This window comes from Danio aesculapii, chromosome 4 (genome assembly GCF_903798145.1).
Source record: "Danio aesculapii chromosome 4, fDanAes4.1, whole genome shotgun sequence".
Lineage (NCBI taxonomy): Eukaryota > Metazoa > Chordata > Actinopteri > Cypriniformes > Danionidae > Danio > Danio aesculapii.
The window spans coordinates 36,630,113-36,652,369 of record NC_079438.1 but is presented as its reverse complement, the minus strand read 5'-3'; the positions used below and the strand labels follow the sequence as shown (position 1 = coordinate 36,652,369).

At 38.6% G+C, this 22,257-nt stretch overlaps 1 protein-coding gene across 1 annotated transcript; it reads right to left on the bottom strand.

Moving 5' to 3' along the window:
* Window positions 1-6,443: 6,443 nt before the first annotated feature.
* LOC130223517 (uncharacterized) lies at window positions 6,444-15,355 on the bottom strand. The gene is made up of 4 exons (XM_056456358.1): window positions 15,310-15,355; window positions 9,676-9,783; window positions 7,234-7,316; window positions 6,444-7,142 (listed from the first exon to the last, which is right to left on the bottom strand). The coding sequence occupies exons 1-4, from the start codon at window positions 15,353-15,355 to the stop codon at window positions 6,444-6,446; spliced, it is 936 nt and encodes a 311-aa protein (XP_056312333.1).
* Between the last annotated feature and the right edge of the window lie 6,902 nt (window positions 15,356-22,257).

Below are 22,257 nucleotides of genomic sequence, written 5' to 3'. Positions count from 1 at the left end.
CCCGCCACCCTCAATGAAGTTTAGTTTTTGGCCCCTCATAAGAAACAATTTGGGCACACCTGCTCTAAACCATCCCCATCGTTCTTCTTCTCTTCTCAGATGGGAAGTGACGGGCCAAATCCAAGGTAAATTATGGGCAACTTTGGCCCACAGGCCCTAGTTTAAGCATCTCTGGTCTATATGATCAAAACTATGTCACATGGTTTAGGAGCAAGTGAATAAAATTAAGATGATCATCCATTTCAATACTGATCCATATTGGTTCAATGCAGTGAAATATGAATTCAGTAGAAAAATGTTGTTGAAATTTTGGTAGGTTGTAATTTTTTTTTTAATTTTATTGTATTGTTTGGTGATTAAAATATTATTTGACTAAATATATCTACAAAATGCAATCTACAAACAAAAATACTACAAGTGCTCTTGTGGTCAAACAGTCACATAAGCAAGCCAATCATATAACATCTGACTAGGCCCGTCATGATATCTATTTTATGTTATGATATATTGCACCAAAATATATTGCGATAAATGATATATTGTCATTTTAAGACCATTTATGCCACCCATTATTATATAATGCCTGGATGACAGTAGATATCATAATGCAAGTACACTCTTCCAAAGAATGCATATTTTATTCTTAGAAATATTTAATTATAGTCATTTTAACAATGTAATAATTAGGCATTGGAATGACAATGTGAAACATACACACCTAAATAAATGATAATAAATGTTAACAGAATAGTGCAGGGTAAAAAGTAACAGGCTGTGATATCTGATACCACATCTATTTTCATTGTTAGTTGTTATATTAAGTACTAGAGTGTTTTTTTAACCACACTGACCACCTCTAATAGAAATAGAGATGTTGCAACAATCAGCTAAAATGTTGCTAGAATAGTTTTTTATGTATGGGCAAGATATATATATATATATATATATATATATATATATATATATATATATAATATATATATATATATATATAATATATATATAATATATATATATATATATATATATATATATATATATATATTGCATCAACCAAAAATTATTGAGGCCATGTCCATGTGCTGTGCAATAAGTCGATATATTGATTATTGTGACAGGCCTACATCTGATTAACCTCTGGACATGGTTCAAAGTAAACAACCTCACATTTTATACCTAATTTAACAGGTTATTTGCCCTAAAAATAAAAAGTTATAAATTATGATACCCTCTGTTTGTTTGAATACAAATGAAGATATTTTAGATCTGAGAGCTCCCTCATCCTCCCATAGACACCAATTGTGGTCAACTCATTCCAAATCCTGACAAACACTAAAAACAAAACAGTTGCTGGTGCCTTCAGTAGTTCAGTCGGAGATTATGAATATTACTAAGCTATGAGAATACTCATGAAAATACTGACATGAAAACAAAAATCATTTATTTTATAATATCTTCTCCTCAGTGTCAGTATAGTGTGCACATTCACATTTTATGCTTGGCTTCACCTCTGACGTGCCTGAGCTTATTTCACACAGAGAAAGAAGTGTATGGGCATCCATGTTTACATCACAGGCCCGTAGGCAGCCTATTAAAAGGGTGGTTCTTTTTTCTGAAAAAGTGGAACCTCTTTTCAGTTATTTACCTCATTTTCTATTTAATTATGCATTGGTGACATTTTAAGCACTAATTTGGATCAGCTTGTCGGATGGTAATCATAACTTATCAAAGTGCTTTTTAAGGGTACCATACTATTTTACTAAGAAAGTATTATTTTGTTATAAATTTGCGGAATTAATTTAGTTTTATAAATGTTTGTTATGAGATTAGCATTAAAAACAAAATTAACAAAGAAATATGGAGAAAAAAAACTACTTTTTAAAACAAAGTTATTATCATCCATCATTTAAAAAAAGAAATCTGATAAAATTGTTTTTAAATATTAATAAATAAAAACAAACTGACTCATTCAACCTTCCCTCAGTGAGAATTTGGCCACTTCAGTAATTAAAAATGTAATTTTAAGGTGCACTCTTGAAAATAATTTTTTGTCCCACACATGCATTGAATAATATACTGACACAACTCTGATAAATAGTAATAAGCAATTAAAATAATAATGATATCCTAGGATGAAAGGTCGACCAGGTGGTTACAATGCCTGTTAAAGACTTCTTCTATCTGCAATTTTCACAATTTATGACGGCATAGCAGTCAAAAATGGGACAAATGAGCTCATATAAGGGTCAAACTTGGACTTTGTCGTGGGGTGGGTCTTCGAACCCCCTAACCACCCCAATATCCTATACTGACACAGAGGTGAAGAAACTACTTAATAAAGTTGTTATTTTTGCTTTATACAAAAGTATCCTCATAACTTGATAATATTCTGATTAACAACTTGAGGCATGTGGTCTGTTCTTAAGATGTTTTTTGGTACCTTCTGGACTTTATCTTGCTATAAACGAGAAGCTTTGGAGGACAATGGATTTCACCTAAAATATAATTTGTGTTTGAAGACAAGCAAAGGTCTCTGTGGGTTGAGCTGACATAAGGATGAGTAATTAATAACTAGATCAAGTGAACTAACCCTTTAATCTTGTGTCAATGTTGAGACCGACAAAACTGCATAGCAGTTATAAGCCTATTTGATGGGTGTCTAATCCTGGAGTGTCGCCGTCCTAAACCTTTTAGCTGCAATCAGAGTTTTTACGCATTTTAACTTCCCAACTCCACGTAAAAATCCACGACCTGAAGTTTTATGTACATAATAATACAAATTTGAATTTATTAGAGAATATTGTAAGATACTTGAATCTATTTAGTTTGTATTTCGTTCTATATCTGTGTAAAACTTATTTAGATAATGATTACGTTGTTAGATGAAATAATGAACGAGCTTGTGATCTGCCAAGGACCAAAAAGTAGTATACAACTAACGATGCCCTTGAAGTATTTTTTTGTACACAAAACATTAAAATAATGATAGAAAATTACTAAAAACAAATGATAATGATGACAGAACATGACAAAAAAAGAAAACTCAACTCAATTTGAATCCCAGGTAAACACTGTAAGAAAGCTAGAAATACTTTATAAGCAACTATTTTCTGAAAATCAATGTCTACAATTGCAAAAAATAATAATAGAATAAAAAAAATCAGGAGATCCGCTAGATGGCGCCACTCACTCGAGCAGTACTGTCAGCTTTAACTACATGTTAGAATATTTGAAAACTTATTTAAAAAAAACCCGTCAAGTGAATATGTTATAAGCTAGCCTATGTAGCAAATTACCCAATTGTTATTTTGATGAGGGAGAGTATAATTTACAAATATTTTCTCTGGTAAAATGTTTTAAAAGCCAGCGCTGTTAATAGGTTACATTTTAATAATAGATTATGCTTTGATAATATTTCCAAATCAGTTTCTGAAAATGAGGGGTCAGTCCTGAAGCAGCTGGGAAATTGCATCATTATGGGACATTTGCAATAAAGTCTCAAACATAAATTCACAGAGAAAGTTTATGTTAACATTATATTGAAACATCCGTTTATATTTACAAAACAACTAACAACAAGGTTTTTGGCATCAGAAAAATATCAGTCTGTAAACATTTAGATTTAAATGAGGGAAATAAACATGCGTTATGGATGTGACACAAAAAAGTTAGCGAGCTTGTGAGTTACAAAACACTTTGTAAAAATTCTGTGAATTAAACTGCACAACGACGCCAATCAAAAGAATAGAGGTAGCTCACTATAAAGCAAATTATTGATTTTATTTTATTTGACGCTCATTTATGAGGGAAAAACTTTATGGATGCGACACATCTCCACTGTGGATCTGACAGATGTGAAATTAGTACTTGTGTGACTTTGCTAAATCAAATGAGACATTTTTGAATATTTTTACAGTGCTGTAAAATACAAGCCTGCACAAAAAAAAAATCTTTGAAAGGGTTTTTACTTTTGGGGAAAACTTTTTTTTTTTTATGGCAAGGTTGACATTAGTAGAGGTTACTCTGGCTAACGTTACATAAAATAGGAGCAGGTCGCGTTAAATTTATTCATAGCTTAGACGGCTATCTTGCTGTATGTGCGGAAAAAAAATCGTCTTGGTGTGTACAAATTAGCCTTTAGTCCCTGTAGTAACTTACCTTCTAGTTTCTGGACACAGCACTCAAAAGGATCCAATGGTGATGATGAGAGGAGCAGCTGAAACCGAGTTGCCCGTTTAAACTCACGCATAGAGCGTCGCGTCAGAATATTATCAATTCAAATATACTCAAATATACACGGTATTGTGTAAAACAAATTTCTAGAACTTTCATAAAATTTGTGAGTTTTATAAACAATTTTCAAGTCTGGAAAACGCCATGTCAAAATTCCACTTTTCCATGACCATACGAACCCTAATTAATCACACCTGAACCAGCTAATCAGGGTCTCCAGGACTGGAGTAGAGGAGGCAAGTGTTTTTCACAGATTTAAAACCAAAATCTATCGGATGTTGTTGGCCTTTCTGACCTGATAGCTGCTCAGTCTTCAATCTTAGCTTGAAAAAACATGAAGTCTGTTATTTGGAAACATACAAACCATGGCTGTAATAACCAACTTTATTTTTGTGCCTCATGCTCAACTTTCCCCATCATAACCTCACATCCTTTGTTCTGGTTTGTGATAAGACACTGGGCTTGATGTTTTCTGAGCACATAACTGCTTTCATCCATTGTTTGATCTATGCATAAATATTTCCTTGAAGCATATCACCTGATATTAACAAATAAGCAAACTTGAAGTTTAAATTTTTCTGACAAACAAGGTCAATATTCAGACATCTTAATCTTCAAACCATCACTTCAGCATCAACTGTGGAAAAACTCACATTGTGAACATATAATTGTAAAAACACATCCCATTTCCCTCCCCAGAATAAAAAGCAAGACGATTCAGTTGGTATAAAACTGTCATTACAGTGATTTATTATAATGAACCATGAAAATAGCCAACCAGTGCTGTGTCTGTGAGCCTCTGTCCTTCACACACACATACACTCACACACAAACAGTAAAAAAAATAACCAGAGAGGAGGAAATAAAAATAGTGCTACAGTCACAGAAACATTCAGCGTTTTTCGTCAAGAGCGCTTGTATTTACAACCATATTCCAAAATGGGGATGGGAGCCAATTATACAAGCATAGAAAAGAAAAGAAGCCAATATTTACAACTGTTTCTGGAGAAAGCTGGAGTAACCACCTATACATTAAATTACACTTTCTACAAATAACCATTGATATTCAAAAATAAACCGCTTACCCCCTACAGGAAGGACCTCTCTTTCTGAAGCTGCCACAGAGAACAGCACGCATATCTGTCTGTGTCTTATTTGCCGCCCGCCTCCTGATCGCACTATAAATATGCGCACGGATGCGGGCGGCACACAAGCATTCACGCTCCCTTCCACGTAAAAACAGACACTCATGCACACAGACTCGCTCATTCACACAAGTGCAGTCTCCTGGGGCAGTGAAGCGGCCTATCGGAAAGGTCTCCTCTGGATTTCTCTGCAGCGGTGCACAGATATTTCTCTTACATGGAGGAATAAAAAAAATAATAATTCTGTATTTTTTTCTCTATACAAAACCTTTTTGCTATATAATGAGCGACTAGATAAAACAAATAACTGATGAGTGAAAAAACAGGGGGAGACGGGAAGATTAGGGAACGATAGGGAAGAAACTGGAATGTCCCATTGCGCTGGGACAAAACAGGTAAAGACAGCGGAAAGGTGCGATTAAAATGAATAAAAACATTTAAAGTAAAAAAAAGACGTCTGGAAAAGACAGGATGGCAGTACAAGGTTGTGATGGGAGGTGTGGGGGACTGTGGGTAAGTGATGAGCACCAGGGTTCATTAACCATCATCTTTACACACAGTCTACTCTGTTACAGTCCTCATTTTCGTCTTAATGTACCCCCACCAGTTTACATTAGCCTTTGTGAAAAGGTACATAGAAAATATTTACAGTGGTGCTGTATGTTACAAGATGTAGCTCCGCCCCCTCTCTGAGAGAGTCCGTCTGGAGGGCGGCGTTTAGATGAGTGTGGTCAGTGCCATCCTGTGCCTAAGTATCCAGTTGCGTGGAAAGAGGCGGAGGAAGGAGCAGGTCCTCGGTTGCTGCCTGCGATCTGAGGGATGCTCGGATTGGGCGGGGTCTGTGTGGGAGGAGTTTGTTGGAGGGGAGGTGGAGGAGGAGGGGGTAATACAGTTTGTTGATAAGTAGATGCGGTTACTGAGGGGTTGGCTGGTGCAGACTGGTGGAGAAGAGTGGTTTGAAAACCACTGATGTTTTGGAACGGGTGCGGTGCGTTAGTGGAGGGAGCGGGGGGGGGTGGAAGGGGTGGGTGAGGTCCTTGTTTGATTGACAGGAGCGTGCCGGTGTTAGGCGGGGGCTGCTGGGAACTCTGTGTCTGAGGAGTGGAGAGGAGGAGGCGGAGGTGGGGCAGAGCTCAGCAGGAGCTGATGCTGCTGCAGTGAAGAAGGTTGCAGATTGACATGCAGTAAGGTCGGGCCAGGCTGCGGGTGAGGAGGAGGAGGTGGAGGAGGAGGGGCGGCACTGCTTTGGTAATGCAGTGCATGATGGGGCTGAAGTAGAGGCTGGGAACCAGGAGGAAAGGGCGAGGCCACGGTGGGCTTGAATGCAGGGAAGGGTGCAGCAGCAGCAGTAGCCTGGGTGGGGAAGTAAGGAGCAGATGTAGGTGGAGCTGGAGGAGGAGGGGGCGGAGGTGGAGGGGCATTTTGAGGGTTATACTGAGGGAAAGTGGCTGGACCAGACGTAGCTTGGGGTTGAGGCTGGTTCTGAGGCTGAGCTGTCAGAAAGGCTCGCTGGCCACGGAAAGGTGATCCTTGGGGTTGCGCTTTGGGAGAGTGCATGAGCGAAGGTCCCGCGTAGTGACTCTGAGAGGCGCCCGAGGGCCCGCAGTGGAGCTTGCTGGGCGTCAGAGCAGCTGGTTTTGAGCTGGGAGTCTTAGCGCTGGACGGCTGGACGGACAGTGCCTGAGGCTGAGCAGGACCACAAGTCTGTGATTCATCTTCATCCTTTGATGGCCGAGACACAGCCTGGGCTGCCGGAGAACAAGGCTGTAAATACAAGAAGAAGAAGTTCATAATGTGAACTTGCTGGTTGAGATATTTTAAGCTGTCAGGGTAGACTGAGAGAGGGTTCTCTTACTGCATGTGCCGAAGGGCTCTTGCAGCTCTTGGGAGAAGGACAGTCCTTCACTTGGGAATCACCACCTTCTGACTCTCCACCATCTGAAAAGATGACAGTTTAATTAAAAAAGGCATACAGAAGAGCTAATCAGGTTCTCACACATATTAATATTTTTCATGGCTTCACCACTTATTTGGGATGACTCCAGGGGGTTTGAGTCCTGAACCTGGAGGGCTACTTTATAACAAAATTCAGCTCTGTAAGCTCGTTTAATTGGGAACACAGGACAACATTAAAATATGGTCTTCCAGGAGCAGAACTGGACAAAGTATATATTCAATAATAACATGCCAACGGGGCTCAACAATGAGGACTGCCCGATGGCCCGGGGCCAGCGTGCGAGGCGCTCGGGCCAGTATACAGAATGGTCCAGTCCTGCCTTGTCACAAAAGTTTACCTTGGCTGCAAGCCTGCGACTGTCTGTCAATTGCGTGTAAATACAATCTTAGGGTGCTTTCGCACATGGACGTTTGTTTCGGAATCCGTCTCATTTCCCCAGTTAGCACGCTTAGTTTGGCATATGTTAATCCAGCAATCGCGCTCGGATCCGCGCCAAATCAATCGGTCGGCGATCGCCTGAATGAGGTGGTCTCTACTCGATTGAGTGGATTGATTGTAGTGAGAAAACAAAACAGTCCAACAAACTAACGACCCAGGCTATATCACAGTGTATTATGATTGTGTAATAGCATAGCTATATTCAGCTATATGAAGAGAGAATGATGAATAGGGCAGGATGTCATTCCCACCGGAAAGTGAAAGCATACTGAAATATTACGAGTACTGTTTATCCTTTAGGAAAATTGACAGAAGTTACTATCTGATAACTTTTTCATATTTTAATCTTATAATATGTTGTATTAGACCTGTTGTTTTGTTCATTTCTGCACTGACAACTTGAAAGAAAGATCAACATTCATGATCTGATGCAGTCTCGGTTCATCGGTTATTTCTCTCTATAATTTAAGCCTATAATGCAGAATTCTATAGCCAACGTTTCTTTAATAGATTGACTCATTCAATACATAAATTTTACAAAACTTAACACTTGAAATGAGGCTATGTATGAGAAAGTCTTACCCTCTAATTTCAATTTGGTGACATGTCTGTGGGTGTCAATTTAAAGCACACATTTTACTTATAAAATATTAAATGCACAACTGGTCGAAAATTTGGGGTCAGTATGATTGTTTAATGTTTTAAAATAAGCTTCTCCTGCTTACCAAGGCTGCATTTATTTAATCAATGATACAGTACAAAATGTACACAAGTGTAAACATCGCAATCAAACTATTACCGTCATGTTGTTTTTTCGCCGCATTTTTTGACAGTCTATACACACACGGCTTTCTGACGCTACCTACCCAGTGCATCTAAGTTACAGGTGAAATGGGGAGGTTTTTTTCTCTTATACGACATGCGGTATCAAGCGTCTGTGTGTTTGTTTTGCCACTGTAAAATAATGTGTGAGACTGATTGGCTGCATAAAATATTGTTTATTTGCTATTTAACATTGGCAGAAAATACCATGTGAAAGAGTAGTGTGTCTCAATTCACAGTACTCAGGAAAAATGTGGAGTTTTTTTTCTCTAATACGACGTGCGGTATCCAACATTCCACAGTCACTGTCTCCCCTGCGTCTGTGTGTTTGTTTTGCCTCGGTGATCTACGCGTGCCCAAATGTAAACTCCCATTTTTATCCAAATCCTTCCTTCTTTCCCTCCCCCGACACTCCCACCTAAACAGAGCTAGACACACCCACTTTCCTGACTTTTTCCAAACTAGAGGAGTGAAAACACCCTGTTGAGACAGGGGGGTTTCAGGGCCCTTTAATAGGTCATTCATTTTTCAGTTATAATATGTTCATTTCCCACTGTTGATTTGAATGTTTTTACTAACGTTTACCAATGAGACTGCTGTAAAATGTTACCTACTGCAGTGTTGTTTAACCACGTTCCTAGAGGACCACCAACACTGAATGTTTTGGATGTCTCCTTTGTCTGTCACACCCATTACAGGTCTTTCAGTCTCAGTTAATGAGCTTATGATCTGAATCAGGTGTGTTTGGTTAATAAGACATGGAAAATGTGCAGAGCTCCAGGAACGTGGTTGAGAAACACTGACCTATTGTACTCCTTTTGTGATTAAATTTGTTTGAATAGAGCAATACACCAAGTATTTTGTTGTTATTATATCTGTTAAGGTAATCTTAGGTATGATAAATATTGTCAATTGTGATAAAAGCTACAGCAATTAATCGCAACAAAACATTTGATACAGGCAGAAGCCTAGCATATATATTTTTCCCACTACCAGAAGCATTCATTTATATAACAGATCCTAATTCAAGAATTTAAACAAACAAAAACAAAATCGCAATCTTTCTAGGGTTCTCCTTACCTGTATCCTTGCGATGGTCACTCAGCAGTAAGGCCCTGTCCGAGAGGTATTGGTCCAGTACAGTACAGTATGGGTCACCCTGATCAGGCACCCTGAACAGTACTCTTACTGTGTATGCCAGAAAGTTGCGATCAACGTCATTCTCATTTGAAGACAACAGCCATACAGGCCATTCATATATTGTCTTTATACATAATTGTATATTTACAGGTGTTGTGTTTTGGCAATTTTGGTTTTTGGTCATTTTTTTTTTTATATGTCACTTCCTGTGTTGTCGTTCCCCTGTTGCACATTCTCTGTAAACAAGAGTTCTGCAGTGACCACCCTTTTGGTACTTTACTGTTGTACTAGGTATAGTTATGTCCCCTTTCCACTGAGTGTACAGTTCAACAGCACAAAACTGTTCACTATGGGTCACCCTGATCAGACTGATTTTCACTGCCAACAGTACCCATATTTGGTAGACCTGGTGTATGGCAGAATGTCACAATTGATGTTATTCTCGCTTGAAGAAGAAAGCCATACAGGCTGATCACATATCATGTCTTTTTAAGTCATGCTTTTTACAGGTTTCATATGCTACATGTGAATCATAGATATTTACACTAGATATTGCATACGGCCCCTGAGCATGCGTCAATAGCACCGCCACATTTGTGGGCACATACAGTGCTCCCAGGACAATGGTCATTAAACTACACTGGTCAAGATCAAAGCAAATCTGCTGACTTCAGCGCTGTGTACAGGTATAGTAATGAGCAAACAAAGGAAACAAAGGCAGAATATTTCATAAGTAAGATTTCGTTTTTTACGTTTTTTAGGTTATGAATGTTTGTGTTTAACAAGTAACATTATTGATTATAATACAGTCTCTTACTGCACTGACCATAAGGTAAAGCAGCACCAACCAGAACTAAATACCAGGCTTAATACTAAACTGGACTAAATACCTGCCTTTTTTGTTAAATAAAATAAGCAAACAATGTAAATGAAATATGACAACAAGATGCTGTGATGCTAGAAACTTGTATTGTTGACGGCTAAGTGAACAAGTTGTTCATAACGGAGATTCATTCACAAATGAATCGCTCCATCCATTTTAATGAAAAGTGAAAGCAGGAGATGATTAGATCCAATTTAACAAGGAGGGAGGATAATATGTGTAACACGGGGAGTGACACAGACAACTGAAGTTTGGATCCACGTGCAGGTTTATTTAAAGTCAGGCAAGCAAAGGTCAACACAGGTACAAACAGATGTATAAAGGCAAATCTAGAATCGTAGTCACTATAACAGGCGAGAGGTCGGAAGGCAGGCAGCAGACAGGGAGAACGGGATAAACAAGGCGAGGTAAAACACAGAGAAACAGGACTAGGAGAACGCGTTGAAATGTCACTTTACAGATAACAAGACTCGGCAAGGAAGTGAGTGTGTGTGCTGTTAAAGTAGTGTGTGTAATTAGTCCAGAAGCTGCATCAGCTGTGGGAGTCTAATCAGTGGAAATGAGGAAGCATGTGTGTGTGTGAACGGATTGCATGTATGAATATGTAGTCCATGAATGGCGGATTTGTAGTCCATAGGTTATTGTGAATGAGATCCAGTGATCTGGGAGTTATGATCGCTGGTGATCGTGACAATTTGTGTATATTTCTGGCTCAGAATGGCCAGTCTTCCACTGCATCCTGGTCTCACATTCATTTCGAAGGAGCGCGACCCTGCACTAAAATGGCGCATTCCTTGCAATAGACAACAATAGCGTAGGCGACATCAAATGTAAATATCTATGCATGTGAATGGCCTTGTTAACAACCATGGAGGACATACAGAAGTTCCTGTTCTTGATTCTTAACATGAGGCAGTTTGTCACAAGAAGAAAGCAAGCTTTATTTTAGCATGGCTCATTTCTGGACGCCATCATTGTATTATTACAGTGTTGTTTCGGCTCTATATTTAAAAATGTTGCTTCTTGAATTTCATGCACACGCTGGTGATGATTCTCTTCAAACCAATAACGTTCAGCAATGAGTCTAATATATATGTGTGTATTGAAGAATTCCAGTGTATTGCCCTGGAAAAGCAACCATTCAAAACAACCTGACAATCTGGCCAAGGGGTCAACACAGCGGAATGAACTGACAATCACTCTGGTATATGTTTCATACAGCAGTTGCCCTTCCAGCCACAACCCAGCACTGGAAATCACCCAGTCAATTTATGTCATTCTAATTAGTCATTCCAGGAAGCGCAAACATACTTTATATTATATGATATACATATTCATAAAGATATATACACATAGGGTGTTCCTATATTCCCACTCCAGCATGTAATCTGCGAGCCACAGTCAGCACACACTGATCTCAGCACAAGTGCACCAAGGATAAAGCGCTCTCAGGCTCTACGCCACATCTGAGGAATATTAAAACAATCCCATCAGCCAACTTCAAACGCTCGGCTCACGCGGAGAAAGAAAAGAGGACATCTGTGGAATATTCAAAGAAACGCTCCTTCCCTCCGAGTACTGTCACACAGTCCGGGAAACCTGAGAGAGAGAGATTATCTCTGAATATAGATGAGCTGCGCTAATACAACACAAACGCAGAGAAGCAAGCAAAGCTCCAGTGTCTGTCAAGCAAAGGAAGAGGAGCGCTGCGTTTGGCAGGACACACCAAGCATCACACGGACACTTCAATGAGCGCTTGGCAGGCCTAAATAAACTCCCGTCCTGGGGGCTCCCATTCAAAACTTATTGGTTTCCAGCTGGGGAAGGAAACCGCTATCACATAGTATTGCTTTCTACCAAACACACACATGCACGCGCATCCTGGTCACCATCCAAATAGGCTTGCTATGCCAATCCAGCTTGTGTGGTTGAAATAAGTGCATCAGAGCGATAAAAGAGGATTTTTCTCTTAATCTGTTTGCGTTTTCTTACTGTCTATTAAGGGCGTGATGCGTGTCCTGTAGAGCTTGCAGTGCTGGTGTCTCTCTGCATTTTGGCAAGCTCGTTTAGATTAGTTTCTTGGCGACCGTGCTTGCGTTTGCCAGTAATTAATTGGACCACCTGTTACCAATCACCTTTACTGTTCCACCGCCTCCGAAGTATTATGGGATATGTAGTCTTCTGCGTTAGGGTAATGAGGTTATGCGTGAACAAGTTAAGAGGTTAAAACAGCATATTTTCAAGATGTTAAGCATTATGCACAGCATTTTTTGGACATATGGGCTGATTGCCCCGTGATGATATACATAAACGGCAGTGATGCATAGCATAGGGAAAGAGAGAAAGGAGTATTAGTGTGTACTGCTTACTGAATATTGAAAAGGGAAACTATTTTGAAACTGTAAGCACTGTATACAATGATAAACATTCTAATTCATAGTGTTACTGTATTATGACTACATAGTGTTGCATTTTCAACTAATTTAATGCAGTTTAAATGTCTTGGAAAGCAAAAAAATAAATAAACAGCTTTCAATATTCTGAAAAGCATAAAATGCATATCAAAATATTTGTAAACAATCATTTTCAATTACAGTGTTTTTATCCATATAAATACAAGCATTTCTTTACTGAGCTTTTCACAGCAGTGCCCTTAACCCTAAATGTTACATACTATGCTGTTTTAGAGTTTCTTGAAACAAAGTATCTTAAAAAGGCAGAATAATATTAATGTCTACCTTCAGGCACATTGTGTTGTAGTTCTCTATTGCAGATTTTGGCAAATGCAGCGAGACATCTGGGAATTTCATGCGTACGGAAAATTAGCATACTGTGCACAGCATACATACTTTATAATGCAGAAAAAGGAAGAGTAGTATGGCTTTCCCAAAATAGCCGAAGGGACAGACAGCAGGTGGGATGAAAGAGCATTGCATGTCAGTTCTGCTACATGAGTTGAGGAGCACTGCAGTCAATAACACAGCCATCACTTATCAAACACCTCACAAGACTGACAATCCAGAGAGCCTTTCCATCACAACACCACTCTCTCCATGTTCAGAGCGTGAATGAGAACTCCTCTCTTTTATTTTTATGCAGTCCTAATATATAGTGCGTTACATCTGTTTAAAGGGTTTTTTTATCTTAATTCTTTGTTTTTGATGTTTTTACACAAAAAAAAAATGTTTTTATACCCACCTCTGAATTTAATTTATATGAGTTTAGTAAAGACGTCATGCGTCAAATGTGGCCATTTAAAAGTTACATAATATGTGCTGTTTCACATATTGTTTTAAGTATGAATAGAAAACAGAGTACATGCTGTATTATGCAGTTAGCTACTATTCTATTTTCCACATTCTTTCTCTTTACGTATTAGGTATATTTGTTTATTTACTGTGAAGCTAAAACTCCCCTTTGTGAAACCTAGTTTTTGAAATAATCCTCCGTGCGAGCCTGTGCGAGGTCAGAAATGCAAGCCAGTGATATGAAACATATGCCACTGTCAGAGCACATCATCTGGAGTCCAGCTTTAATTCACACAGTCACAGACAGATGTTTTCTGAAGCAGGCTGAACTCAAATTTGTCTTGCGTCAGTTATGTGAAAGCACAGCTTGCATCTGTACAGACATACATGATGAGAGGAATGAATAGGATAATAGACATAAAAGAGGGGCAGAGGATGTTTATGACATAGACAGACAACATTAATGGACAGATGGATGAATACATAATGATAGAATGACCGAATGAAAGGATGGCAGACTGACTAGACAGATTCCATTTCATTCTTCCATTTATCTAGGGCATAGGTGCCAAACTCCAATTCCTGGAGGGCCGCAGCTCTGCACGGTTTTACTCCAACCCTAACAGACACAGCTGATCTAGTAGTGTCTAGTCCTGAACCCTTAATTAGTAATCAGCTGTTTGATTAGGGTTGTTCAGAGCTGCGGCCCTCCAGGAATTGAGTTTGAGGCCTAAGGGAGGTACCCAGGGTTAACAATTTCAAGTGTGAAAAGCCCTGCTGAGTAATTTAGCCTGTATTGATGATTTCATATTTCATAGAGTATGCCTATAAGCCTGATAGAAGCTCTCTCTGCTACACCAACCCTGTCCTATAGAGACACAGGCTGTAAATATTTCTTCATCATTTTTACTACCTACCCTCCCCTGTCGCCCAAGGGAGTGTCTACAACTCCCGCAATGTCCATACATGAGGCATTGATTTTGCAGGTCTCCCACTGATTTATATTTTCATCAACTGACAAGATACATTCAGCACCAAGCTGTAAAAAAAATGGAAGGAAATTAATGAATAGCGTTTATAGTGTGGCTTGGTGTATGAATATGCAAAGGTCATTGGTGATATTTAACTTTATACTATGTTTTTGTGTGTATCAGTTTTGAGAGATTTCACACATTTTCAAACTGCTCATCGGACAAGTGAATGGTTTTTTTGATTTACCATGGACAAACTGAGGTTGATTTCTCTCTTCTCTCTCTCCTCTCTCTTCTCTCTCTTCTTTTTTACTTATATATCATTTATCCTTCACTGCAGGAAAACATCAAGCCAGCATTCTCAGAATGAAACCAAAACCCTTAGGCTCCTACTCTATTCCTGCCTTGACAATACATTAAGCAGCAAACAACAGCAGCTTAGAAAGGACAGGGAGACAGGGAGTCTTTCAACCTTGCATTATCTTCTCCTCCTCTCCATCCATCTTATCATCCTTCATGCTTTTTTTCTTCTTCCATTGGCTGGAATGTAAAGACATTTGCAAAACAATTGCCAAGTCAAGCGATGTTAATGGAAGAACGAGGGAGACCCTTTTTCTATCCTTCACTGCAACTTTGCAAACAAATGCAGGGCTGTTTCCTTAAAAGCAGAGCTTGCCTAAAGAAAATTCTGGCATTAAATACGCGTGCTATGTTTTCCAAAACTTTTGAGTTAAGATTTTTTTTTTTCTCCATGCAACAGAGAAGCAGATATTTCAGCCCACTTAAAAGTCTACAATATGAGGTGTGCACTTTATTCCAAGTCATCTAGTTCATTAATCTAAGATTAAACTATACACATGTATGCTATATTCACCTGCTGTTTCTTGCTGTAGCTTTCAAATGTTCATCCATGTTGCATATTTATTTCTTTAATAGCAGATTCAGTGGGATTAGAGCTAATCTGTGGCATTTGTGTATTTATTATTTATTATCCACAACACCTGTGGATGTAACCGCCAATCTGGGTATAATTTAACCATACACAGAATACACCCAATGGCCTTCAGGCAGGTATATTGCAGTCAGTATCCTGTACTGATCATTCACACAAGGAAAACTGAAACTACAACAACTGAAATTACAGCTTTAGAAGAAAACAAAGCAGTGATTTTAATAGGAGTTTTCTTCTTACTTTCATCACTTTTGCTTTTATTTCAGATTTTCTGTTGATTCGATTTGCTTAGTTGAGTTCTTTCTTATACTGATGGCACAACACTGAAAGACAATGTTGTATCAGTTCTGAATTAGCCAAAACTGTCAACTAATTAACCACAAATCTGTCAACTGGAAGCAACGCTGCAGAACACACTACAAAAATAAGCTGACAATCAATGACAGGTTGACGTTTTATGTGGTCTACTTTTACAGCATGCTCATGGTGTTTATTGGGAGTATTTTTGGTCACTTTATGAACCCACTGCGTTGGAAGGAGCAGCAGGAACATTCTTAAAAAAAAAATCTCCTTTTGTGTTCTACACTATTAAAAAGTAAGGTTGCCATCTATTGTTTCATGGGACCATACCAGTGCACAAAAATACTCATCACAGTAAAAGATGCCTCTATAGATGAATTTTTTTTTCCACACTTAACCCTGCTAAACTTCAAAAGATTGTTTTGAGTTTGAATGGAAAAAAAAGTTAGAAAAGTCCTGACAGTATACTGTTTTCGAACACTTCAACCCCCACACTGCAGTAGGTGGGCTTGTAAATGTGTCACACTGCTCTGGTGTACCCACCTAACCACAACAACAATGGTGACTGTGAAAGAAGAACAGTTTCAGTTAGGGCTGGCTGATACTGCAAAAAAAAAAAAAAAAAAATAATAATAATCATGATGTCCTGTTTCTTATAATCCGGTATTGATAATATTGAATATTTTAACAATCCATTCAGGAACATTAAGATTTTTTGTTATTTAACCACTTTATTTTAATTTACCAACATAATAAGGCAAATAGTTTTAACAGTCAAAAACATTTTAAACAAAATATCTCATCTCTAATAATATAATCTCTAAATAAATAATAAACTAAACATAAGTGTTAAAGAAACTCTTAATTTTGATAAATAAAATGCTACAAAGTGTGCAATGATAAAGGTAGATCAACACCTGTAAAGGAATAATAATGATACAGTAAACCTTAAACTCTGTAAACAAAAAAAATTATGATAATCAAATCGGAGCTTTCAAGTAAAGGAACCAGCCCATCGTTATTCCAATACATGCTGAACATTACAAATTGTGAAGTTGAATGGACTATATTACCCCCCTATGCTAAAAACTCTATCAGATGGGGTGCTAGTGGCTGGGATGCCACAATAAAAGAAACCAAAAAGCTACTCTGGCAACATCCTCACATCCTTTTTATTTACCACCTCCTCGCTGCTGCTACAGTATATGGCACTTATTTTCGCATGTGTTGTACTCTGACCTGAAGTGACAAGAGTGCGCATGGATTCCTTCATCATTTTCTATGGCGTCTTGTCTCTTGTACCTATGCGACCATCAACAGTTTTCTCAGAGGATGACAAGTGGACAAACTTTTAGAAAAGTAAAAAGCACTGCAGTGTTTGGATGCGCTGTGTTTGTCTGAGGTAATTAGTCTGCCTTAACTGAAATGTATATATTCCATACAAAGTGAGAAGCAGATTGGTTAGTTCTACTTCCATGAATCGCAGTGCGTTTGTGGCATTTAGAAAAGTTTTAATTTAGAAAAACTTAGTTAGAAGTTTTTCAACTGAGGTGTACCTGGAAAATGCATGCGTGTCATGTGCGTACCGCTTGCACACCATGTGCGCATCGTGCAAGTCGCACGCCTCCATTGGAAATTACAAACTTACACCCTAAGCTTATTGACACAGCTTCCAAGGTGCACGCTCAGCAGACACATTTTAATTAAACTATAGCGCTTCATACTGAAACTTCATACCAATTTTTTTTGTTGTTGTTATTGACAATGGTGTTCAATAAATATCAATACTGATTTTGATCACCCAGCCCTTGTTTCAGTATGTACAAACATCTTTCTCCAGCCTGTCGCACACCAGACATGAAGTGCCAAGTTTTCTATGTGCCCCGCACAGACACTGATTAGTGCCACCAGTTTCCGTACATTCATAGAAAACTATATTTAGAACTTTAAAAAACACAACTTTAAAAAAACTTTGGCTTTCTTGTCCGGTGTGTGACCCCCTTCAAGTCTTTAAATCTCTCTGTGGATATGAGATATGAATCACGACAAGAAAAGTTCTTTATCGACTATGTAATCACCACGGACCAATGATAGCTTACAACAGGAGTCACCGCCCTTGTTCCTGGAGAGCTAGAGTACCTTCCTGCGGATTTCAGTTGCAACCCTGACCAAACACACCTGTTTGTGATCATCAAATTCTGCTTCAGGTCGTAATTCATGTGTGTTTGACCAGGGTTGGAGCTGAATTCTGCAGGAATAGGGTTGGTGACACCTGGTTTAAAAGGTGTTTAGGAGCCAAAACAAACTCCCACAAATAGTTTTGCTTTGGTGAGTTGTCTTTGAATTGACGAACACAAACTGAAAACTAACTTTGTTTTGGTTGGACTATTGTATAGAAAAATTAGCATTTCATTCCATTCTTAGTCCAATTTAAAGTATATTGTGTTTCTTAATAAAAAGTGGTTCGAGAACTGCTCAATGAAAAGTTCTTTAGGAAACCCAAAGTGCTACTTCCGTGGCATCACTGCAAAATCACCCTTTTTAAGAGTGTACAGAAAAAAGTTATATGGGTTTGGAAGAACATGAAGGTGAGAAAATGATGAGAAAATGTACATTTTTGGGTGAATACAAGTTCAGGACACACTTCTGAAAGGGACAGCTTCCAGTAGTCAAGTGGCAGGATTGTATATTTTTAGGCACCCTGTGTTCTGGACAGGCTCCTAATCCCCCCCTGCAGGAGGTTCATCAATAAATCGTTGGCTGAGATTACAGGATAGCATAAAAAATAGATATGCAGAGAAGAGGAAAGACTAAGGGGAGAGGGGTATTCACAAATGAATCCTTCCTTAAGGAAACACACATACTCCAACATGCAGAATTCTTCCTTTTTAACTGTGTTTATTTATAGCCTCTATATCTACAAACACATCTCGGATGTGACACTCTCAGCATCTGCATTCAGAGCATCTCTCACTGACCCAGATGCAGCATGAGTGCTTGCCTGCCAGCAAAATCAAAGCCCTCACAATGCAACCGCAGTCTAATCTATTAGAAAGGAGCCAGCCATAGTACAGAACCACAAGGTTGGCTTTCACAACCTATTCTGTGGGAGTTTTTTTACATAAAATAAGAGAAAATGGGATGAAAACAACAACTTGTCTTTCACAAGATGGGTGAGATAAGGACAGCTCATTATCAAGAGCTCAGCAGTGTGTGTCTTTTCGATAACATTGAAAGGTTTCGCTGAAGAGCTTCTCTTCATTAGTATACGTGTGTGGTGCAGTGCTGCAGGCTCTGGAGAGGAAGTGAAATGAGAGAAAATGCTGATGTTTTCTATTATTTATAAGCATTTCCAATGTAATGTGCGTGCGTGTGGTTGGTTTGAAAGCAATAACTTTGAAAACTTCCCTCCAGTTATGTCCATAGTGACGTGAAAATCACGTTCAGTTCTGAACAAATTTTGTTAAGACTACTTTCATTTGTCGTTGGGCAAGACGATAAAGAATGCAAGAAATGCGATTGGTTGGCTTGGTAGGCGTGATGAGTTTGGGCAGGACGAGTGAAGCGAGGCCAGGGGCACAAGTGTTTACAGTCTGTATGACCCTGTAATTGCTCAGACTTTTATTCCAGTATGTTGATGCATTTCCAACTGAAACATAACATTAAGTAGGGGGCGGGGCTTTCTTTTGTGCCTCATTCTCTTATAGCAAACTAACTGTAAGAAGGGTGTGGTATGGAAGCCCTCAAGTAGACGTTAACAGATGGACTGCCACTCCAAAAACAGACTTTGAATGATAACCCACATGTTTTTTTTCAGTGGATAATTTTTTTCATTATACAGATTAATTATTTATAAAATAAAAAAAACAATGTGAGCTAGCTAAGATAAACATTGTTATGTTTGCTCCACTGCAGTGGAGCTCTGGATGGATACCTCTTTCTTCAAAGATGAATGGGAGTTTGAGCTACAGCTACATTAGCATTGCAAGCATTTCTGATGTACACTCAAAACTCTGGCAAAAACTGACAGTGGAACATAGAACTCCACTGCCTAATAGCGTCTCAGAAGTGTCATTGAAGAGCAAAGCTGACAGGATGCAGAACTTTAAAGGGCACCTATGATGAAAAACATATTTTGGGAGCTGTTTAGACAGAACTGTGTGTAGATATAGTGTGTCCACAGTCATATTGGGGTGATATAAACACAATAAGTCTCTTTCCTGATGTAAAAAAAATTCCTTATGTTAAAATAGAATCCAAATGCCTCCAATTGTGAGGCCCACCTCAACATGACGTAGGAAAGCAGTCTCCTCGCCCACCGAATTGATTGAGAGCTGCATATTAACGTCTCCATAGTAACGCGTAGTCATATCAACAAGCCAAAACAAGTGTCATCAATCATCATCAAATGTGATCAAGGATGAGTTTTACAAGTTTAAAACGTTTTTTTAAAACAGTGCATATTTGTAATGAATTGCAGCAATTTTACCATCTTTATTAGCACAGATACATGTCAGTGCATTTATAAAAGACGACGCTTCAATCCCGCTTTGTGGACGTTAAATCAGGTTTATTTTGTACATTAAAGTAACAGATGTCCATACAGCAGTGGATATTAACGTGTATCCGGTCACATTTGCCATGCAAAAACATTGCATGTTTTGTGTGTGCGCTGCTTGTGTCTGTCTGTGTGTGTCTGTGTGCGCGCATACGTGAACTTTGTAAAGTGTGTGTGACTCATCGTTGCAACTCCACAACAAATACATCAAATACTCATTGGGAACGTTCTTACTATAGTATTTCTCACAAACTTTACGTGAGATCTCATGTCTGTCACTGTGCTGTTTATCTGACGCAGCCGAGGTGGAGACAGGCATGTGGGAACGGTGGACAGGGAGAAGTAGCATTAAGGCACAGGGCCACAAAAACATCTATACGGTGTTCAGAGCAAAAAAATCCAATATTCTGAAAGGTATAATAAATTATCTGATGGGTGTTTGGAGCTGAAACTTTACAGACACATTCTGGAGACACAAAGACTTATCTTAAATCTTGAAAAAAGGGGTAAAATAGGTGCCCTTTAAATGCTAACAATGGCAGCAGCTGCATACATACAACAATCATTCAATGCTCAAGTATAACTCTATCTTTACTATCCGCACCAACTTGATTTCACATTTCATTTCTTTATGGGCTATGGGTGACACATGCACAGATCCTAGAATATTATGAGTAAATTTTACATATCTCAGTGTGTAATACCTCCAGGATTTTTTTGATTCCGACAATCACTGAATTTATTTCATTAGTTTTTTTTTAACTGCCACTGATTTCCTACATGTTTGAGCAGTCAGCACACCATTCAAAATGCCGACCTGCCACAGAGCCCATCTGCAGTTTTACATTCAAAAACATTATAGTACTTGCGAATAAAATATGCTTGTCCAGTGTGCAAAGCCTTGATATAATGTTGTCATAAGCATAGTCTTCTTCATCTCTCTAAAATCTATATTTTCACAGCAAACAACAAAAGAAATGCTGCAATTTTGTATCTGCAATTTAGTCAAATCAGAATTTTTTGTGTTGTTATATGGATATATGGTGTGGATATATAATGAAAACCTGCCTAGTTACACCAGGTAAAACACTTATGCAGGAAGACCAGTTCTACAAGCGACAGCTTTAGTTGGGCTGTCAAAAACAGCCCCAAGAGAAACCTGTGAACTCTCCAGAGTCACTGCAGTGGTAATAAGCTGTGGGCTCAGGGATGTGGTGACTGGCTCTCAGCTTTAATGTGGATTACTATTAGCCCGCTGATGGCTATTAGTATAATGATGATGAATGTCTTCTGAAGTTTCACTTATTAGACACACGAACCAAGAGATTCAATTGAAAGATAGAAGGACAGAGATATAGGAGTCTTTTTGGGTGGCTTTTCATTTCACTAGCTATTTTGTGACACAGCAAAATGTGTGACAAAGACAAACAGGCGATGTGTTAATCATGCCTGATTCCTTTGGCAGCATCCATATGTGGGCTATTCATCCTACTCGCACTCCTTTAACTTTCTCTTTTCTGTCTCAACTTTTTCTCTGACTGTGCTAAATCAGTCCTCCTTAGTTTGTTTAACCAATAATTAAATGCAGTCAAGTTTTAAGTTGTGGGTTC

Excerpts from the sequence above, each read along its gene's own strand:
- LOC130223517 (XM_056456358.1), bottom strand. The coding sequence starts at position 15,355 with ATGAAGGATGATAAGATGGATGGAGAGGAGGAGAAGATAATGCAAG. Across the intron at positions 7,317-9,675 it reads TGACCATCGCAAGGATACAG|ATGGTGGAGAGTCAGAAGGT; the intron begins GTAAGGAGAACC and ends TCATCTTTTCAG. Across the intron at positions 7,143-7,233 it reads AGAGCCCTTCGGCACATGCA|CCTTGTTCTCCGGCAGCCCA; the intron begins GTAAGAGAACCC and ends TTGTATTTACAG.